The sequence below is a fragment of the Balaenoptera acutorostrata genome, chromosome 1 (assembly GCF_949987535.1).
Source record: "Balaenoptera acutorostrata chromosome 1, mBalAcu1.1, whole genome shotgun sequence".
Classification (NCBI taxonomy): domain Eukaryota; kingdom Metazoa; phylum Chordata; class Mammalia; order Artiodactyla; family Balaenopteridae; genus Balaenoptera; species Balaenoptera acutorostrata.
In genome coordinates, this window is record NC_080064.1 from 112,882,675 (window position 1) to 112,902,285 (window position 19,611).

Here is a 19,611-nt window from a genome sequence, read left to right on the forward strand (position 1 = left end):
CCTGTCTCCGTCTGCCAAAGGCCTTGAGCTTCCTGGTCTTCATTGTATCCCAGCACGGCCCTGTCGTGACTGAACCACGACAGGAGAAAAAAAGGCAGCTAGCCAAATTGCTGAGAAATTACGCCGTGCAGAGCCCTCGCAGCTCCTTCCCTCGGGATCTCTTGGTCTGGTCAGGTTCACAGTGAGGGAAACAGCCTCCCACTCCACCGACTTCACCTAACTCAAGGCCCAACTCCTGCTAGCCTCCCTACTTCCCCAAAGCAGTTAGGCCCACCTAAACTCTCAGCGTTTCTCGAGCACTTACCACAAGTATTGTTCTTGAGCATCTGAGGATAGGGACCAAGTATCAGAGTCAGTGTGTTGAAGGAATAATAATAGCTAACGTTTTGGGAAAAGAGACTGAGGCACTGTTCTATATATGCATCCTTATTTATTCTTTTAAGAGCTATGCGTGGGTTATTTTATTTATAACTCATAACTCTGTGGGGTAGATGCTGTTATCCCCATTTTACAGATGAGGAAAATGAGGTACAGATCAAATGACTTGCCCAAAGTTACACATGGTAAGTGGCAGAGCTGAAATTTGAATCCAGGTAGATCAAGAAACAGGTTCAGAGAGGCTAAGGAACTTGAAAAGGTCAGACAGCTAATTAGTGACTAAGCAGTGGTTTGAACCCAGAAATAACTGGTTCCAGAAGCACTAGAATGTGTTTTTCGAATCATTTAGAAGTCATGCTGTGCAACAGAAATGAAACTAATGAAGGACATGTCCACAAAAATACAGGTGGGCCCCCGAACACACACACGTGCAGAGGCATGCCCCAATTCTAAAGTGGGTAAAACACCTTCTCTTTCCAAGAACATGGTCTCTGGAGTCCAACTGTCTGGGTTTGGATCTCTTACCAGTTGTGTGATTTGGGTGCAAGTTACTTAACCTCTAGTCTCTATGCCCTAGTTTCCCTATCTTTAACATGGGAATGCTTGATGAGTACCTTAGTTCATAGGGTAATGGTGAGGATTATAAAATATACATTTTAAATGTTCAGAGGGGTACTTCCCTGGTGGCGCAGAGTAAGACTCCACGCTCCCAATGCAGGGGGCCTGGGTTCGATCCCTGGTCAGGGAACTAGATCCCACGTGCATGCTGCAACTAAGAGTTCGCATGCCACAACTAAGGAGCCCGCGAGTCGCCACTAAGGAGCCCATGTGCTGCAACTAAGGAGCCCGCCTGCTGCAACTAAGACCTGCAAATAAATAAATATTTTTAAAAACAAAAGCTCAGGATAGTGCTAAGCACATAGTAAGTACTCGGTAAACATAATATTAACTATTATGAGAATTTTCCTCACTTTTCCAACAATTCCACCCTCTTAGTTCAAAATTCAGCTTCGATTGTTATTCTACCTGTAGTACCTGTCTTATACCACACTGAAAATTATGTCATTTTAATTCCTTCACTGGCTTGGTTATTTCACACACGATACAAGACCTATTATGTGACTAGACACTCTTCTATGTGCTGGGGATATACAGTAAATAGGACAAAGTCACTGCCCTCATGGAAGGTACAGCCCTCTTTCCCTAACCTGCTGCTTTGTCCATTATCAGTTCAGTGCACTCTCTGCTGTCTGAAGGGCCATTCTTCAAGGGCTGCAAGGATATGAGAAACACAGTGGTGGAAGATACCAGCCCGAGGAAGATACTAGTGAGGCCTGAGAAAATGCCTTTCAGCAAAATTAAAATCAGGCCGTGGAGGGGGAACTTTCAATCTGGAGCAATCAAGCTCCAAGAAAGACAGATAAGCAAGGCCACTGGTGTAGTGGACATGACTTGGCCCTATGCAGGCTCTGTTTGTTCGTTTTCTTTTTGGGGCTAACATTTATTGAGTGTGCTTAGCACTTTATGTAGATTATATAATTAATCTTTGAACAACCTCCCCAATTTTCAGATGAGGAAAAACTGAGGCACAGCAGTTAAGTAACTTGTCTGATGTAATAAAATTAGTAAGTGCCAGAGACAAGATTTAACTAAAATTTGTCATACTCGAACCTACATGCTCTAAAGTCAGGGAAGAGAAATGGGGCCAGGTAATTTGGACTTATCCTGCCCCTCATACAGCTCCCTAAGCCACAGGACAGAGATGTCAGATGCTGTGGTGAGTACTTTGCTATTGGAATCCCCAGACACTCTAGCGGTTAAAGAATTCTGTAGTTCCACCCATCTGACTATAGGCCTGTTGAAAAATGAGAAGCACAAGCTGGGAGGCAGAGTCATCATTATCATTTGTGAAGCAAGGGGCACTCTAGACCAGGAAGACTGTATGCTCTATTAAGGTAGGGACTGAGCCCCAAAATTCTCTCTATAATTCCAGACGGTTCAGTGCACAGCTGGGCATGCTACACTCAAGAGAAACATGTTTTCAGGAAGGAAGTCACTCAACTTTGCAGAAGGCTGTTGGGGATGATACAGGGAAAGTTTGATTCTAGGGAGTGAGGTCTGATCAGAACCTGGGGTGACATGAGGTTTCCCCTCTGAAGAAGGCATCTCCTAGTCTCTGGCAAAAACAGATGGCATTTCCTAAGCCCCTCCTTTGCAGCTCCTTTAGGACACTGCTCAAGTTAGGATGGGGACGCATCCTCTGGCTTGAAGGTCCCAGAATTCAGTAGTAGTATGGCTCTCTTCATCCACCGATATCCACCCCCAGGAATTTGCACTAGAGGCTCATGTAAGTTATTTCCTCCATTGACACTCCTGCCCTCCTTCCCCAAGATATTTCTGTTTTGTTGGCTAATTCCCTTTGGTAATTGGTTTTGCAGCTCTGTTAGGAGTGTTTCCTGTGTTTATTTCATTATATAGGAAAGAAAGGGAGAAATCCGAGTGGACCAAAAGGATTAGAAAAATGATGCCTGGATGCCTGACGCCCACACGCAGTGAGCCCCTTAATCCTTGCCCCTGTCTTCCTGGTGCTGTCCCCAGGCTGAGACCCTGGTTGGAAGAGTACTGCCTTCAGCTAGAGCAACTAAGGAGGCCTAGAATGAGTTCCAGGGCTCCCAGGATGCGTGAGAGCTGCCCTGTGGAGGTACTGGAGAAGTTGGGAGGGGGAAGCTGTGGGGAGAGGAAAGAAGGCAGAGATGAGCTCAGGGCCCCCAGAGAATGGAGTCTTTGTGTGGGGTACAGATGAGGGACAAGGGGGTGATTGTGTGGGAGGGCCGGAAGTACCACACAGACTGGCACCACCATAGCCAGCACCGGATTCACCCCTCTCCTGCTCCAAGAACTCCCTGTGCCCCAAGGGACCAGTACCAGACCTGGTCAGGGAAAGCAGTGTGTGCCTGAAGGCAGCAAGGGACGAAAGGGTGTAAAGGAGGATGTGCAGCCAGGAGAAAAAGTGAGGTATCCCCCACCATTATCCCAGACTCAAGAGAACAGGAGGCAGAAGAAAAAAGACAGAAGCAGCTTTTACTATATTACATCCAACAAAACTTCGCAAGGAACAATCCCTTATTGCACAGTCAGGGCCCTGGGTGGGTGAAGCATTCCCCAGGGTGGGGTGCACAGGCAGGATCAGGGCTAGAGGGGCACCAGTTTTTCCTAAGGGGAGCCTGGGACTCCTCTAGCTCCCACCTCCTAACTTTCAAGGAGCTACAAACCACTGGACCATGCGGCCCCATTTCCCTTCTCTTTCTCACGGTCCGTAAGAACCTCATAAGCAAGGGGGCTGTGGCTCCAGAATAAATAACTTAAAATAAAATACAAACACTAAGGTAGAAAGGCATGGAGAGCCTTGGGCGCCTTCGGCAATTAGGGAAGAGGGACCATCATTGGTGGGGAATGACATCCCTCCCTCCCTTTCAGGGCAAAGGCTCAGTAGCTCTGTATCTTTCTAGTTGTTTTTTAAAACAAAAACTTATAAGATGACCAGGGCAGTGCAGATCTGTGGGTACCCTGGAGAGGAGTTCCTGGTATAGGATGAGGCGGAACAGAGATGTGCCAGCTCCCCCCAGGCCTCCTCCAACATCAACATGAGCACAGAGGGCAGGTTGGAGATAGGGGAATTGTGACTTTTGGTAACAGTGGGTCCCTCTTCCTGCTGCCCCAATTCAGAGCCTACGGCTGGGCATGCTTCCCAGCCTATTCCCAACTCCTCTATGAAAGCAACAGGGAAGCAGGTTATCTCTAGAATCCATTCTCCCTCACCTCCTCAGCCCAGGCTGGAGAAGGAAGCTTAAGGGTCCCTAGCATTCCAGAGGTGCTCCAAAATATTTTCGGCAGTCAATGGCCTTTGGGGTGGGCATCTGTGCCCGCCGCTGCCTCAGCTCCTCCTTGCCCATGCTGCTGGCCAGCTTGTTAAAGGCGGACTTGTACTTCTTGTCGAAGGCCACTAGGAAAGAGGGTGGAGGTAGGTCAGTATATTAGGATTCCAAGCTTCCACACCTGGCCCCAGATCCCTAAACTCCTCAGCCCCCTGCCTGCTCCCTCACCTATGTCCACGTGGTCCTTGCCCAGAGCAGCCAATGTCAGGAATAAGATCTCACGGTAGATGCCCCTGGAGTGGAGACAAAAGGGTGTAAGTGAGATAAAGGGGGTATGGAGCCCGGGACAGACCAGGGACCTCTCAGATAGGAACACGATACCTCTGTAGGTGCAGGCCAGTGGGAGGGGGCCCTAGAGTTTCCAGCAGGAGCCCTATAGCCTTGTGCACCTCATTGAGACCGACATGGCGCAGCACGGACTCCAGCAATGCTAGACTAAGGGATGCAGGTACTGGGCCTGGCCATACCACCCGCTGGGGGATCTGGCCTGGGTGAAAAAAAAGAAGGTAGCCAGGATTATTGAACACTCTAAGTCTGGGACCTTCCCCTTCCCATCCTAGGCCAAATACCAGACTCACTGTGGACCCTCCAGAGCACATAGAGAGGTGGGCAGCTATTGGGGTCAGGGGTCAGGACATCCCACAGCAGCCGCACCTGCACAGATGCTGGATCAGGCATTATCCAAGGAGATGGGGCCTGCAGGGAGCCAAGATAAAGGAGAGAGGCTGATGGAGTGGGAGGCAGGGGACAGGAAATGGACAGGCGTTATTCCAAGAGACAGGGACATTACAGGACATAGTCAAAGAGAAGAGAGAAAGGAACTCTTATTCCCCATGGGAATGCAAGCTCTATGAGAGCAAGGACTCTGTTTTGTAATCTGCCACATCCCTAGTGCCTAAAACTCTGCCTGGAACCTAAAAGGTGCTCAATAAATATTGGTGCAATGAATAGAGCAATAAACAGATGAACATTAACAAATTATTTTCTGGGTACCAGGCACTACACTAGGTGCCTTAACAACAGCCCTGTTTGTGGGGGTGGGGGGCGGCGCTTATGCCATTTTACAGATGAGAAATTGTAGCTCAGAGTAGTGAAGTGAAAGGACCGGGAATCAAACCAGGTACAACCAACTCCAAAGCCTGTGCTCTTTCTATAGCACTGAAGACACAGAGGACTGAGAAACAGAGCTGGGAGATGAGGAAGCAGGGACCATATCAGGGAACTGACCTGGGGAGGTGGGGAGCCATCACAGGAGGCCAGCACCAGGCATGGCAGAATACTGGGCAGGCGTAGCCGCTGGAAATACCACAGAAGGTTCCAGAAGATGATGGGGTGAGCAGCAGGCAGCTCAGGCAACGCCAGCACCTCACTGCCCTCGTTCTCTACCAGCGACTCCAGTTCCTTACGCAGCACCAGGGGGCTCAGATACGCCCATGCCCCACTCTCGACACGCCGGGAGGTACCCTGTCAGGCACAAAGCGAGAGGGCAGTGGAGGGCATGTACCACGGCCCCATCCTCAGAGCCACAATTCCCACTGGGCCACCATGTCCAACAGCTTCTGGGACGTCCCTTGCCCTCAATGCCTACCTCTCCCCAGCACCACTGGGGCCACCCACAGGGCAACACACACGCACACGCGCACACACACACACACACACACACACACACACACACACTGCTCGTGCCCCTTTGGCCCAGCCCTTACCCCCACGTGTCCATTGCAGAGCTGGGGCTCATCAAGGGCAAGGCAGAGCCTGCGGTCACTGAGCACAGGGCCTGGGCCCCCAGGGACAGGAGCATCTTTGCTGCCACTGGCACCAGCAGAGGCAGGCTTGGGGCTGGGGGCACTGCAGCGAGATAGCAGGAGGAGGGTCAGCCCTCGGACCTCCACCTCCCTGACCCACCCACAGCACTCGCCCTGCTTTGGGCACCTGGGTCGGGAATCAAAGGTCTGGACACTGAGTAGGGGCACAAAGGGGCAGGTGCAGAAGGGACAGGTTGTGTTGAGGTTGGAGTCGTCAGGTGCCCAGCCAGCCATGATCTCCTCATCATACACCAGGGAATCACAGGCGCGGCACAAGGAGCAGCTAGACAGCAGAATCTGCAGGCAAGAAGACCCCAGGAAGCAGGCCCCTTTTGGCCTCTAGGCTCAGGAGCCCGTGCTCCTTCCCCAGCCCCTCTCATCTTCACACCCCAGCCCAGGCTCCTCCCACCTCCTCCCCAACCCCTGCCTTTGACAGAGTGAATGGGTGTGGTGTATGTGTGTGTTCAAGCACATCTGCGTGGGAGGGGTTATGCTCACTTCCAGGGAAGGTGGCTGGAAGGATCCAGGGGTGTCACTGAGGCGCTCTGAGGAATGGCGAAGGCTCACGCTGCTGAGAGAAGATTCTGAGAGGTCCCACTCACTGCCCAGAGAGGCTGAGCTCTGCCATCGCATGAGAAAAAATAGTTAGCCACACCCATGCTCCTCTTCACCCAGGATGCTGGCTTCAGCCACCCCTCAGGGCCCTCTCTGGGCACTCCTGGTTAGCACCTCCTCCCCAGGCCTCCTGGTGCTCAAGTGTCTGGACCCTCCCCTCACTGGCTACCTCGGATGCAGTGGATCCAGGGCGCTCCCGGGGGCGCAGAAGGCTGTCCATGGGGCTGCGGCGGGCTGGGGGAGGCAGGTCAGGGGGCAGCTCAGGTGGGGGAACACGAGAGGCAGGGGAGCGGCGGGAAGGAGTGAGCAGCTGTTGGAGGCGGGCACCCAGCCCTCTTCGGGGGGTGCTGGCCTCATCCTGATGCCAGCCATCCTTGGGTACCCGCCCACTTGGCCCTTGCAGGGTTTCAGTGGACTGGGTACTGAGGGCTGAGCCTGTGTCCCCTGGGCTGCCTCCAGGTGCCGGCTCCTCCCCGGTCAGGCTCAGGTCTGAGAGGCTTCCATCGTGCCAGGGCACAGGTGATCCCCGGGGTTCCAGTACCCCCAAGGCCTCTATCACTACAGGGCAGAAAAGAATCAGGGAAGATGGAGTCCAGCCCCTCCTCCAGGAACTGAGTGAACACAATTCCTGGCTGTACAGACTCTGGCACCACTGCTCCCACCATGGTGACAGTCCAGGCAAGATTCCCTCAGCATCTACGGTGCCCACCACAAAGCACCACCCGTCCATCCTGGCTCTGGCTTTCCCCTCTTTCACTGGCAAGTGGTCAGGGAAGCTGACGGGGCTGAGGGTTGGGGTGTGGGACAAGGGCACTCACTGTGGGCCACGCCAGCCTCCACAGTGGGCTGTGCCCCTCGGGCGCTACCCAGGCTGCCACTCTTCACCAGGCGCCCCGTAGGCGAGGCAGGGTCCCTCAGGCTTCGCCCAGCCCAGGTAGTCTGGCGCTGAAGGGGGCGGGTAGGGGAGGGGCGCTCCAGATAGGGCTCTGTAAAAGACAGAGAGGGGGTTGAAAGGCAGCCAGCTAGAAACCCAGCCCCCGGTTCCAAAACAGAGCTCCTTACGTGGACCTGGATTTATAGGGCTCCTCCCAGGCAGAACTTCGTCTCTTTTGTTACCAGCCAAGTATAGTTTATCCACTCTGAGAACACCCAGTGCCAGCCACTAGACCAGCCCCAGCTCTCCATGCCTATCCCCCTGCCCGTGTCACCAGCCCCTACCCACCTGTCTGGGAGCCGCCTGCCTCTTGTGCTGCTGTCTCTGCCTCCTCCTCCTGCTTCTGATGCTGCCACCGCTGCCGCCGTTCTCTCAAGGGCTGGCGGAACTGAGCAGCCCCCAGGACCACGTTCCGGAGCTTGGCCCAGCGCAGGCGCCCACCCGGTGTACCAGACGGCCACTTGCTTTCCAGCACGGCCTGCCAAGCACAGTGCCCATGAAGATGGCCTACTTCCATACCCTGGCCTCAGCCTGACGCCAACTGCCTGACCTGGAGCCCCAGGGACCACCTTCTCCTCCAGACATCCTGCCTAGGACTGTCCTGCCAGTGGCTCAGCCAGGAACAAGAGCCCAGAAGAGACAGTTGGCAGCTGCCACCCTGAGGGGTTCTAGAGGAAGCCAGAAGCAGTAGCAACAACCTGGATCCAGACTCTGCTGTTTATAAACTATGGGCTTTGAAGAAATCGGTTCATTTTTTTGGTCATTAGTTTCCTCATCTAAAAAACAGGAAATATAGGTTAGTATCATGGTTAAGGGCCCGAATTCAGGAAACATCGGCATGCCTGTGTGCATCCCCTAACTCCCTAACTTACTCACTGTGGTCCCTCGGACAAGTTACTAAGCCTCTGCAACCTCATGGCCTCATCTGTAAGATGGGGACAATAATCATTCCACTTCATGGGGCTGTGGTAAAGATAAAATGATTTGATGTGGAAAATGTATTTGGAACAGTGCCTGGCATATTGGCTCCCACTATTAGCTATCATCGGGAGGTAGCAGTACTCGCCCAACCTCCTTGTCAGGAGTATTGTGGGTGAAAATCAAAGCAGCCAAGTATGAGAAAACCGTCTGTAGGTGCTAAGGCACTAGAGGAGCACAATGGGTGACAATGGTGACAGGACCTTGTTGGATTGTATGGGCCCGATCTCCAAGGAGAGGGGAGAGCAGCAGGTGTCAGGGAGCAGCATCCTCCCCACACACATACCTGGCACAGGCTGCCATCCCCCCCTCACCCCAAATTAGGTACCTTGTTATAGTAGCCGTAGGTGATGGTGTTGGGCACGATGCCTGCCCGCCGCATGTCCAGCATGACCCGCACGGACAACACGGGCTGCCCATAGTGTGAGCAGAGCTGCATCAACACCCGATAACACACCTGGGCCAGGAGACGTGCAGGATGAGAGCGGACTCACTCCCAACCCAAATCCTCAAGTCTCAGCGAGCACCCTTCTCCAGCCTCCCCAATTCTCACAGACTTCACTGGCCCCTGGCAGCTCCTGGGCTTGCCTCAGAGCCACCTACCCTTCCTGCTGACGCTGCCACCCTGCGGTCTCTACTGCTACCCCCTGAACATGCTCATTAATTCAGTGAATGTGATGGAGCACCCGCCCAGCTCTCAACTTGTACCCGTGCTCCCCGTCTGCTTTCCATGGTCACCAAGTTTCCCTCTCACAGCCCCCATGCCTGCACAAGCCCCTGGGACTGGGCGCGGGTGCCCACCTCGTCGGGCAGCACCACCTTGCGGCTCTCCATCTGGCGCAGCACCTGGTAAGCCGTTTGCAGTGCCCGCACCCTGGAGGGTGCCAACCGCACATAGGCAGGCAGACACAGGAACCACAGCCCATAGCAGTGGCCCAGCAGGCACCGGGCCCAGAGCTCAGGCACAGCTGCTGACTTTTGCGCCATCCTCTGTGCGATCTTCATCTCCTAGGTAGGGCAGGGGACACACCTGGGTGAGTACGATGCCAGGGCAGGGCAGATCTTAAAACAGTGTGGGAGAAGCAGCACCCTCCCTGAGGAAGGGTCTGTGCGCTGACGAGGCGGGAGGGATGCTGCACACACAGCCCAGGATCCCCAAGCAGAGATGCCTAGCTTGAGCATGGGCAGGTGCCCTGGAAGAGGCAGCAAGCCCCTGGTTTCCCAGAGTGCTCAGAAAATGAAGATGAGGATGATGACAGTGGTAACAATAGCTAATATTTCATGTGTCTTTTATGTGCCAGACATAATTGAAACCTTCCAACAACCTTATGGGGTAAATACTATTATACCCATTTTACAGATGAAGAAACTGAAGCAGCAGCCCTTGGCCTGAGCCAGATGCCTCTGGGGGGCCCACCTGCAGGTTACCTGTTTGGTACGGCGAGGGGCAGGACTGCTGGGGGCACTACGGGATGGACCTGGCACAGGCAGAGCCCCGGGTTGCTCTTGAGGAGACTCAAACAGCTCAGCCTGTAGTTCGGGGAACCCATCGTAGCTGGAGGGGCAGAGAAAGGCAACATCAGGAGCAGTCGGCACTAAGTCAGCCTATGGGGCCTCACAACAAGTGAGGGGACAAGAGGCTCTCACCAGTACTGGGGGGTAGATTCACTGCCCTCTGGCGCCGGTGGCTCCTCAGGAGGTGTGATAAAGACAGTGAGCTCACTTCCCGACAGCTCCTCCAGCTCCACCAAGGGTGTTGGCTCAGGCTTCTCCTGCTCTGGGTGGACCTGGAGCAGGATGGTAAGAGAATGAGCATCTCCCAGGAAAGCATAGCCACAGGGAAGGAGGTAGTGGGTCCAGATTCCACCAAGGCCCTGGAGACAGAGCTGGGGGATGGAGTGAGGAATGGGAAGACGGTATGTCTATGAGGCCGGTCACGTGTGCTGCATAGGCTGTGCCCTGTATAACTCCAGGGGCACCATCCCTGCCACAGAGGAGATGTAGAGTTTTTATACCTGGGATAACAGAGACTGCCAAGAGGAGAGCAGAGGGCAAAGGGCATGAAGAGAAGGGATAATGCCCAATACCTTGTCAACACAAGAGTCAAAGAATTCCAGGGCAGCATGCCGAGCAGAGCCAAAAGAACATTCCTCAATGAACTGGGAGAACATCTGTGTGTGCAGCAGCTGGGAGTACAGCTTGTGGCTGGAGCGTTCCCGGGATTTGAGGAAGCCTGACGGGTGAGAATGGGGCAGAGAGGAAGGTTACCAGGGGTCCCTACCACAGGCACCCCCTTCCGAACCCTTTTCTTGGCTCCCTGCCAACTTGGCATCCAAGGCCATCAAAGCCATCCCCTCTTTGGCCCCTCTGGCACCACTACACCACACGCCAAGCCGACCAGCTCAGCTACCCCAGCACCACAGTCCCATGGAATCCCTCCCTTTTATCTGTCGGCACCTAGGACCTCAGACTGGGGACTCTCCAAGGGAAGAGAGTTTCGCCCATGGGGGTGGCTCACCACAGGCGTCACTGTGTCCCCACCAAGCCCAGGGCTTCCCAGAGGGCAGGGCCACAGCTGGTTCATCTTTGTACCCTTATGCCCTCTCCAAGCCCAGAAGAGCATACAGCTCAAAGCTGGTGCCCACAAAAACGTGTGCTGAGTGAAGGAACAAGAAACTGTGTGATTCCCCGTCCCCCCGGGCTTCCCCATGGGGCCCAGCCCCTGGCCACCCCTCCCGTGACACCCTCCCCAAGCAGAGACAGGCTCCCTTTACCCTGCAGGAAGAAGAGGTTGTCGACATCACGAGACCCCTCAGAGGGGGCCTGGGTGAGCGGGCGCAGGAAGTCCCGGTAGCCCTTGAGCAGGCAGGCCATGAAGCGGAGGAAGGCTCCCTGGACCTCGCGCTCCAGCCGGGCGCGGCGGCCACACACTGCCTCATAGTCTGTCAGCAGGAATTCCAGGGAGGCCTCCTCCTCGGGTCCAGTATATGCTGGGGACCAGGGCAGCCTGAGAATCAGGGCCAGCACCCGTAGGGCTTGCCTCAACCCTGCTCTTCACACAGAAGTCACTGTTGCTACCCCACCACCGGCAGGTCCTAACAGACCTGGTACCAATAGTAACTAAAAAGTTACCTTCAGGGACTTCCCTGGTGGCACAGTGGTTAAGAATCTGCCTGCCAATGCAGGGGACAAGGGTTCGAGCCCTGGTCCGGGAAGATCCCACATGCCGCGGAGCAACTAAGCCCGTGCGCCACAACTACTGAGCCTGCGCTCTAGAGCCCGTGAGCCACAACTACTGAAGCCCATGCGCCTAGAGCCCGTGTTCCGCAACAAGAGAAGCCACCGCAATGAGAAGCCTGCGCTCTGCAACGAAGAGTAGCCCCCACTCACTGCAACTAGAAAAAAGCCCGCACGCAGCAATGAAGACCCGATGCAGCCAAAAATAAATAAGTTAATTAATTAATTTAAAAAAAAAAGAATTTACAAAAAAAAAAGTTACCTTCAGGTAACAGTTTCAAGCCTCCCCAATGACAAGCTCAACCTCCCTGACATATTCAGGAATATTAATGTGACATGCGCTTCCCTCTTGCTTAAACTAGAATTTGAATTCCTCTCACTTCCACCAAATGAAAGCCTAACTCCTCTAACCTCCTCAAGTAAGGTCAGCTCTCCACAGGCCTCCCCAAACTGGAGGTTTAAGGTCAATGACAGTTTCCAGCCTCCCACCCCCACCCACGCTCCTCACTCTGATCCAGCTGCTGGTACAGGTTTGTCAGTGTAGCCAGCAGAACCTTGTAGGGTCTGCGGGGCAGGATCCGAGGGGAGAGGGGCTTCTTTTCCTCAGTCCTGTGAGATAAACAGAGGAAGAAAGGGGGATGGGGCTCCTCGCCAGCCTCCTCCACGTTTTGCCTGAGGCTCCTTTTGAGCAGGTACACTGCATACACCAGCCCTCTCCTGCCCCCCACCTCGAAACCCCCTGGACAAGACCCAACCCTCTTACTGGAAGAGCGTGTTGGTATCAAGATCGACACAGATGACATCCGCAGGCGGGTCATGCAGATCGAAGTAACTGGAGTGGATACCCACGATGAAGGGCACGGGGGCGCTCAGCACGTCTGCCAGCACTAGCGGGCACAGCGGAATGTAGGGGCACTGCCAGTGCAGCGGGAAGATCATCTAAAGCATCAGGGAGTGAGGAGCAGTGAGCAGGGCATAGGGGCAGCAGGAGAGGGGGCCTTGGCCCTGGGGGGTGGTGCCTGTTGAGAGAAGCTGTGGGAGTTGGGCTCCAAAGAAGAGCTCCTGACGGAAGCTGTATGTCCTGTAGGTCGTGCCCAAGGGTAAAAGGCTGAGGAACCCTCCCCAAGAAAAGAAAAGTAAGGAGAATCTAGGTAGGGACTGGGGCACCAGAAAGAACACTCTAGGCAAGGCAGTCTGGGCAGGGTAGCACTCACAGAGACGAGGGCCTCGCAGACGCTGGTGAGCAGGTCCGGCCGCAGTGAGTGGACTAGTAGTTTGTGCTCCGTGAGCACAGCCAGCAGCAGCGTGATAGCCAGCTCAGGGCCCAGGCTCTGAAGCAGCTGCAGGAAGCTGGCACCACTGTGGGCAATGCCAAAGTGGGAGAAGAGTCAGCAGGAGGCCTTTCCCTAGTCACTGGGCACAGACACCACCTGGGCCCAGCCTGCACAGATCTCAACACCTGTGCCCACCTGCCTGGCACTTACCATGTCCTTGGTCATCAAAGCCCCCCCAACCTGGGCACATACCTGAGGGGCAGGGGTGAGGATACAGGCTGGCAGAGGAGCAGGTTGTCATAGGGAGACATCTGGGAGACAGAAGAGCCACAGGTCAGGATGGTGAAGACTAGCCCCTGGCAATTCTCCTCCTCCCATCTAGCCCCAGCCTCAGCCCCAGCTCTCACCTGCACCAGGATGCGGGGTCTCTGTGGGGAAGGGAAGGGGACATTGTGAATGAAGTGGGAGATGTGCCTGGGGGAGAGAGGGGTCCAGTCAGAGGCAGACTCCCAGTCTACTTCATTCAGCCACATTTGCTCTTCTCCTTCACCTGTCCACAAGAACCTTACTCCTCCCTGAGATCCACCTCGAGACCGGTGTGAGCCATCAGAGCCTCCATTATGTACAGCATTTGTGCAAATCAGAAAAGAGATTCCCTCTGGGCCTGCAGAGCCCCTGGCCAGGACTTAGCTAGCAAGTGTAGCCTGGATTTCAGGCCCCACTCAGCCCCTCAGCCAGGGGCATTTTTGAGATGGACCAACTCTCCAGCCACACACTACAGCCCCATCCCCACTCCTCTGCCCACCCAGCTCCCCCTGCCCAGCCTAATCTCGTCCATCTCTCCTGGCCTCCCGATCCACTCATAACCCTTCCCAGTGTCGGGGAAGTCTCGTGCTCACGCTTCCAGGGGCAGGCGGTGGGGGCCTGAGACGGAGTAGCGGTAGAGGAAGGTGAGGAAGGCGCGGAAGGCAGGGAAGGCAGGCCAGCGGGACAGCACAGCGATGGCACGGCGGCTGCGCACAGCTCGGCCCCCCAGTGCCCGGCCCCGCTCCACGGCGCTCAGCAGGCCCAGGGCCCGCGCTTGCCGCTCCGAGAGCCTGGTCCTCGGGAACGCCTCGTAGAACTGCAAGGCAGCACCGTACACCTGGAAGGGGCAGAGGGGCAGTCAGGCGGGCCCTGTGGAGCCCAGACCCCTGACCACACTCTGCACACCCACCTTATCACCAGCTGCACCCGTGAGCACAAAGGTGGAGAAGACGGGCACGGGGTACTTGGTCTGGGCAGGCCAGCACTCGATAGTGGCCCCCATGGGCAGGCAGAAGACGGGCACTGACTCAGGCAGCGGGAACGCCTCATTGTCCTCCTCTGGGTAGCGGCCCAGCAGCTCTGCACCCCCGGCAGAGTGGGGGGTACCCAAAAGGAGTAGGGTCCATCAGACTCCAGGGGAGGGAAGCAGGGGATCCCAGAGAAGGGCCAAGCGGCAAAGGGGAAGTGAGTTCTGTGGACACTGAAGGTACCAGCCAAGAGGCACCAGGGCAGAGGGACACAGAGGGTCAAGGGGTTGGAGAGACAGAGGGGCTACTCACCTGCCTCATACACCAGCGTGTTGGCCTTGGCCAGGCCCACCTTGTAGCACAGGTACACTGCTGGGCCCCACTGCCCCAGAAATGGCAAGAGACAAGCAAACACACAGCTAACAAAAGTTTCTGGGGTTCATTTTCTCCACCACCCCTGCGTGGGCTTTGTCTTTATAACTCCCACTAATCCCAGTCCCCCAAGACGAGAGTCTCGCCTCTGGGCCCCGCCCCGCCGTTAGACGCCTTGGTCCTCGGATACCCTTTGTGCCCAGTGTCCACACCGTCACACAGAGATGGTGCAGGTCTCAGCTCCTGGCTCAGGGCCCCACTCACCATGCCAGGGTTGAGGTTGCGGGGCAATCGGCAGTAAGTATGAGGCGTGCACTCGCCCTTGCTGGGCAGCACCAGGCAGAGGTCAGTGATGCCCAGGGCATGCAACCCTGCCCCCTCTGCTGCCCGCCGGTAAGTGAGGTAGGTGCGGGGGTGCCCAGGGCCTGGAGGGGCCAGGTTGGCTGAGTGGCTGTAGGGTGTCGTAGCTAGTACTTGGAAGCCAGGCTTGGGACGTTCCTTCCCCTCATACAACACCCTTGGCACAGAGAACAGAGAGAGATGTCAAAAGTCCAATACAGAGGAGAAAGATCCCAGTCCTGCTAGATCTGCCTACCTAGTCCTACCTACTCAGCCTAGTTAAACCCTAACACCAGGGCCCACTTCTTGCTGAACTCTGCCCTCCAAAATCCTGTGCCCCTCTTCTGCCCTTGGCTCTACTTCTTGATCAGTAACAACTCCTCAAACCTTCCATGGTTCTCAAGCTCATTAATAAATACTAAGAATAAAAGCTACCATTTATTGACTCTGTGCTAAGTCCCTTATATGGATTATCTCGTTTAATCTTCTCAACCACCCTATGAGGAGGTATTATTTTCCCCAATTTACAGATAAGGGAAAAGGCCCAGAGGGGCTCAATAACCTGCCTAAGGTCACATAGCTGGCAAGTAGCAGCACTAGTATATGCACCCAAATCTGTGTGAGAACTAAGTACGCACAACTTCAGGCCCTTCTCCCCAGCCTCTAGCCCACTCTCTTCCCATTCCCATTGCACATCCCTCATCCCATACCCCTACCTCTCCCTGCCTCACCCCAGATCTCCTCCCAGCCTCCCTTGGTGCCAGCATGGGTAGGTGTACACACCCCAGCTCAACGAGGGGGGGCCTGTCACGCCCCCTCCGGTAGCAGATGACTGGTTGAGTTCCACCCAGGAGCCCAGCACTGAGTTCCAAGGGGTGGCCCCCAGCAGAAGCCTGGATGCATGTGTAGCCCTGGGGCACCTCCTCGCCCAGGGCCCTAGCGATGACTGCCACATCTGTGATGGGCTCAGCTGGCCGGGGAGGGCGAAGGGGCCCACTGGGTTCAGGAACCCATGTTTCCTCAGGGATGGGTGCTCCGTTCCCTGCAAGCCCAGCTATCACGAAGTAATCCACCAGCCGGGGGGGCCGCTCCTCCGCCATGGCCCCCCCCTCACTCACTGCATCTGGAATGGCCAAGTGGGAGAGAGATGAAGCAAGGAAGGCTGGTGTTGCCATGGCAACCAGGGAGTCCCCCTCTTGCTTCCCTCCCCTTCCCTAGTCCTTTCAAGGAAAAGCAGGATCAGTGGTCAGCCAATCCTAAACTCTCCCGCCTGTGACATCACCAGGCCCTCACAGCCCACCACAGCTCCTTGAAGAGACCAGGACCCTCCCTCTTGGTGGTACCAGCCCTCTTCCCAAAGAACCCAAACTCCACTCCACTGCACACAGCTAACCTGGGCTCTGACATCATAGTTTCTGTATCCCTTTTAAAGACCCCACCCCTCTTCACTCCCTAACGTAACAGAGATCACAATCTTTTCTGTAATGGCCTGCAATGACATCATTCCTTCTGGCCATGACATCATGCCAACTTTACAGTCTTTTTATGGGTTTCTGGCCTTCCTACTCTAGTTGACATTCTAAGAACCTCATGAGCCAACTAATATTCTTAAAGAGCCCACGTCTAGGTTTTTGTGAGAACTCCACAAAACCCAAGCTTTAAGCATCTTTTCGCCAGACTCAAGTGTCCTTTTTTCCTAACTTAGCTCCACTATCTGACAAAAAAACCAGTGCCCTCCAACCTCCAGGATCCTTAGGTATCCCCAGTTAAGTCCAAAGCAGCAGTGGGAGACAGTCCCAGCAATCCCCAAGCCCTCCTCCATGGAGCCCAGAGACAGAAACAGGCCCACAACGGGTCTTCAGTAACTCTTCTCACCTGCCTTCATGGCCCAACCCCAGGGAGTAGGAGCCCCAAGGGTCCCAGGGTGCCCCAGGGTGCAGAAGCTGGGAAAGAGCTTGGTGGGTGGCTTGCAGCTGAGGACCGAAGGCGTGGGGGCCGCTTCAGAGGGGAAGGGAGGTGACTTCCTGAAACAGTGGAGGGGAAGCTGCAGCTCAGCGGAAGCCAGCCTATGGGTGTGAGAGTGTGTGTGTGTGTGTGTGTGTGTGTGTGTGTGTGTGTGTGTGTGTGCTGGGGGGGGTTACCGTTGAAGGTGCCAACACAGCATCATTCCAAGTTGGAACCTTAGACTAAAGGACCCGGAGCAAGGCAGAGGAGGCTCAGACTGGATCCAGGATGTACAATCCTACCTAACCTCCCACCCTTGCCAAGAGAAGAGGGGGCAAAGGAATCTCAGTAGCCAAGCTGGCTCTCCTTAACCTGGCCTCTGGCCACACACACACATACACACACCAACTTCAGCTTAATTTAGTCTCCACATCTGCGAGGTGAAGCCAGGAGTTAGCGTCAGCCTCCTGATTTAGCTCTGGGACACAGCCCCATGCCTCGTCCCGTGCTGGCGAATGGGAGCCCTATGCCCTATGCCCAAGGCAGCAGGCGGGAGCCATGAGGTTGAGACCAGCAGAAGAGCGAGTGGCCCCCATCGGCAGGACCTCCGCACCCGGGCCTCTCCTCACCGGGCCAGGGAAGAGTCCTGCAGAAGGCAGCCCTTTCTCCCTGGGGAATGCACGGGGCAGGGGCGCCACTCCGGGTCGCAACGCCCACAAGCCGGGCGGCGGGAAGTTCGTGTTGGGGCAAAGGGCGCGCCGAGCGGGAGGAGGCTGAGGAAGGAGCAGGAGGGCAGAGAGGAGCGGCCGCGCAGGCGGCCGGAGACGTGACGGCAGCAGCGCCGGCCGCCGCGTGACCCGAGCGGAGGGAGGGGTGCTCGAGCTCTAGGACCCGCGGGAGCAGGAGGGGTGCAGGGCGCCGGGGCACTGCTAGCTAACTCCGGGCTGCACCATCCCCTCCACTTTCACTTCCCCAGGAGAGAGGAACCGGAACCAGATGTGCAGCGCCGGAGAACAGCTGGGGGAGAGCCCCCGCCCCGCCGGCGCTCCCTCCCTTCCTTCCCCGCCCGCCGCCCCGCCCGGTCCAGCCCCTACCTGCCTGCCCCGCGACTCCCCCCCGCCGGCCGGCCCGCGGGCGGGTGGCTCGGAAGGCGGGTTGGCGGGCCGGCGGGCGGCGCGGCTACCCGGCCCCGGACATGTCGCACCCGACTCGGGCGCCGCTCCCGCCGGGGCGACGAGTGAAGGAAGAAGAAGCGGCCGAGGGCGCCGGGGCGCGGGTCGCCGTGGAGGGAGATCCGGGCGATCCCAGCGTCCCCGCCGCGCTGCGCCACTTGGGGACTGTGCTGCCGTGCCGCTCGCTCGCGCCGCACGGCCCTTCCGGCTCCCACTGCGCTGGGGGACGGGTGCTCCTCCGCGCGCCCCGCTTTCTCTGCTCCCCCCACCCCCCCCCCTCCCGGACCGCGGGCGCCGCGGCTCCCCCCCCACCCCCAACCTCCCGGGCCGGCGGCCGTGACCCTGGCAGCGCCTGCCCAGCGCCCGACCGCCTGCAGCGCGACCCCTGGCGGCTGGGAGGGCCCCTTGCACCCAGGCGGCTTCCCACCAACCAACCATTGCCACAGGACACTGACCCCTGAAGTCTGAGGCGCGCTCCCGTCCCACCCTCGGTCCTACTCAGATGTGGCTTTCCTGCCTGCGTGAAGGCCCTGAAAGCCTAGTTTGCGGAGACCCAGGTGGCTGCCCCTACTTCCAGGTTTAGGGCACTGCATTCCCTTCCAGCCTAAGCCAGAAGCTCTCAGTTCTCTTTTCTGAAAATGACAACAGTTTTGGAAAGAGGAAGAGGAGAGGCCAGGACTGTAGGGTGTGGGAGAGCAGAAGAGGTGGGGGTAATGGAGAAGGGGCACTACTCTTCGGTGCTGCACGGGGGAGAGAATAGAGGGCAGAAGCTCAGATGGTCAGAGGGCTAGCAACCCAAGCCAGAAAGAGGAAACCTCTTCAGAACAGGTTAGCACTCAAGCATCTGAATGAATGAGTGGAGAAGAGTGGGGAGGGTGAAGTGAATTCATGCATTGTGAGGGGGCAGGAATGAGACCTAGGAGCATGGGGTCAGAGGCTGGCCAGGTACCACAGCTAACTTCCAGGTCCTCTGGGCTTAAACTTAAAGGGCCATAAAGAAGAGAGAGCCAATCTGAGACCTACCTGGCGTCAGTAGTTTTTAAATCCTCTCTCCTTGGGAGCCTTAGCACTGAGGCCAGCTACCCCCAGGAAAACTGGGATCATTCTACCAGAAAAATCCAGAGCTGAGAGCGCAGCCAGCAGTCACCTCTTCATCTCCTGACTCACTGCCAGGCCTCAGGGTTGAGAAAGCAGTAACTTGTCTGGCCAGTCAGAGCCCCTGTCCCCTGATGCTGCAGCAAGGCCCTGGACAGATGAGAGGGCGCATGTGCTGCCCCAGGGGCCTATGCCCAGCCTGCACCCCTATGTCCAATGCTGAGTACAAATTCTGAGGCTTCGGGGGCCCCTCCACAAT

General features: G+C 56.3%; 1 protein-coding gene across 4 annotated transcripts; it reads right to left on the minus strand.

Moving 5' to 3' along the window:
• Window positions 1-3,439: 3,439 nt before the first annotated feature.
• Window positions 3,440-18,525, minus strand: DENND4B (DENN domain containing 4B). 4 transcript variants are annotated; one of them, XM_057543276.1, is made up of 29 exons: window positions 18,180-18,525; window positions 17,017-17,165; window positions 15,925-16,264; window positions 15,067-15,319; window positions 14,743-14,812; window positions 14,373-14,542; window positions 14,056-14,300; window positions 13,564-13,630; window positions 13,409-13,467; window positions 13,097-13,241; window positions 12,646-12,821; window positions 12,391-12,491; window positions 11,420-11,635; window positions 10,733-10,878; window positions 10,293-10,432; window positions 10,074-10,200; window positions 9,447-9,653; window positions 8,974-9,102; window positions 7,956-8,145; window positions 7,552-7,719; window positions 6,903-7,291; window positions 6,617-6,739; window positions 6,246-6,415; window positions 6,020-6,161; window positions 5,541-5,777; window positions 4,892-5,009; window positions 4,635-4,800; window positions 4,482-4,546; window positions 3,440-4,381 (listed from the first exon to the last, which is right to left on the minus strand). In XM_057543276.1, exons 2-29 carry the CDS (start codon window positions 17,024-17,026, stop codon window positions 4,236-4,238), a joined length of 4,515 nt encoding a protein of 1,504 aa, XP_057399259.1. In that variant the 5' UTR covers window positions 17,027-17,165; window positions 18,180-18,525; the 3' UTR covers window positions 3,440-4,235. The 4 variants fall into 4 exon arrangements, with proteins under 4 accessions (XP_057399259.1, XP_057399253.1, XP_057399266.1 ...); XM_057543270.1 differs by having other exon boundaries at window positions 6,900-7,291; XM_057543283.1 differs by lacking the exon at window positions 17,017-17,165 and having other exon boundaries at window positions 6,900-7,291.
• Window positions 18,526-19,611: the final 1,086 nt, after the last annotated feature.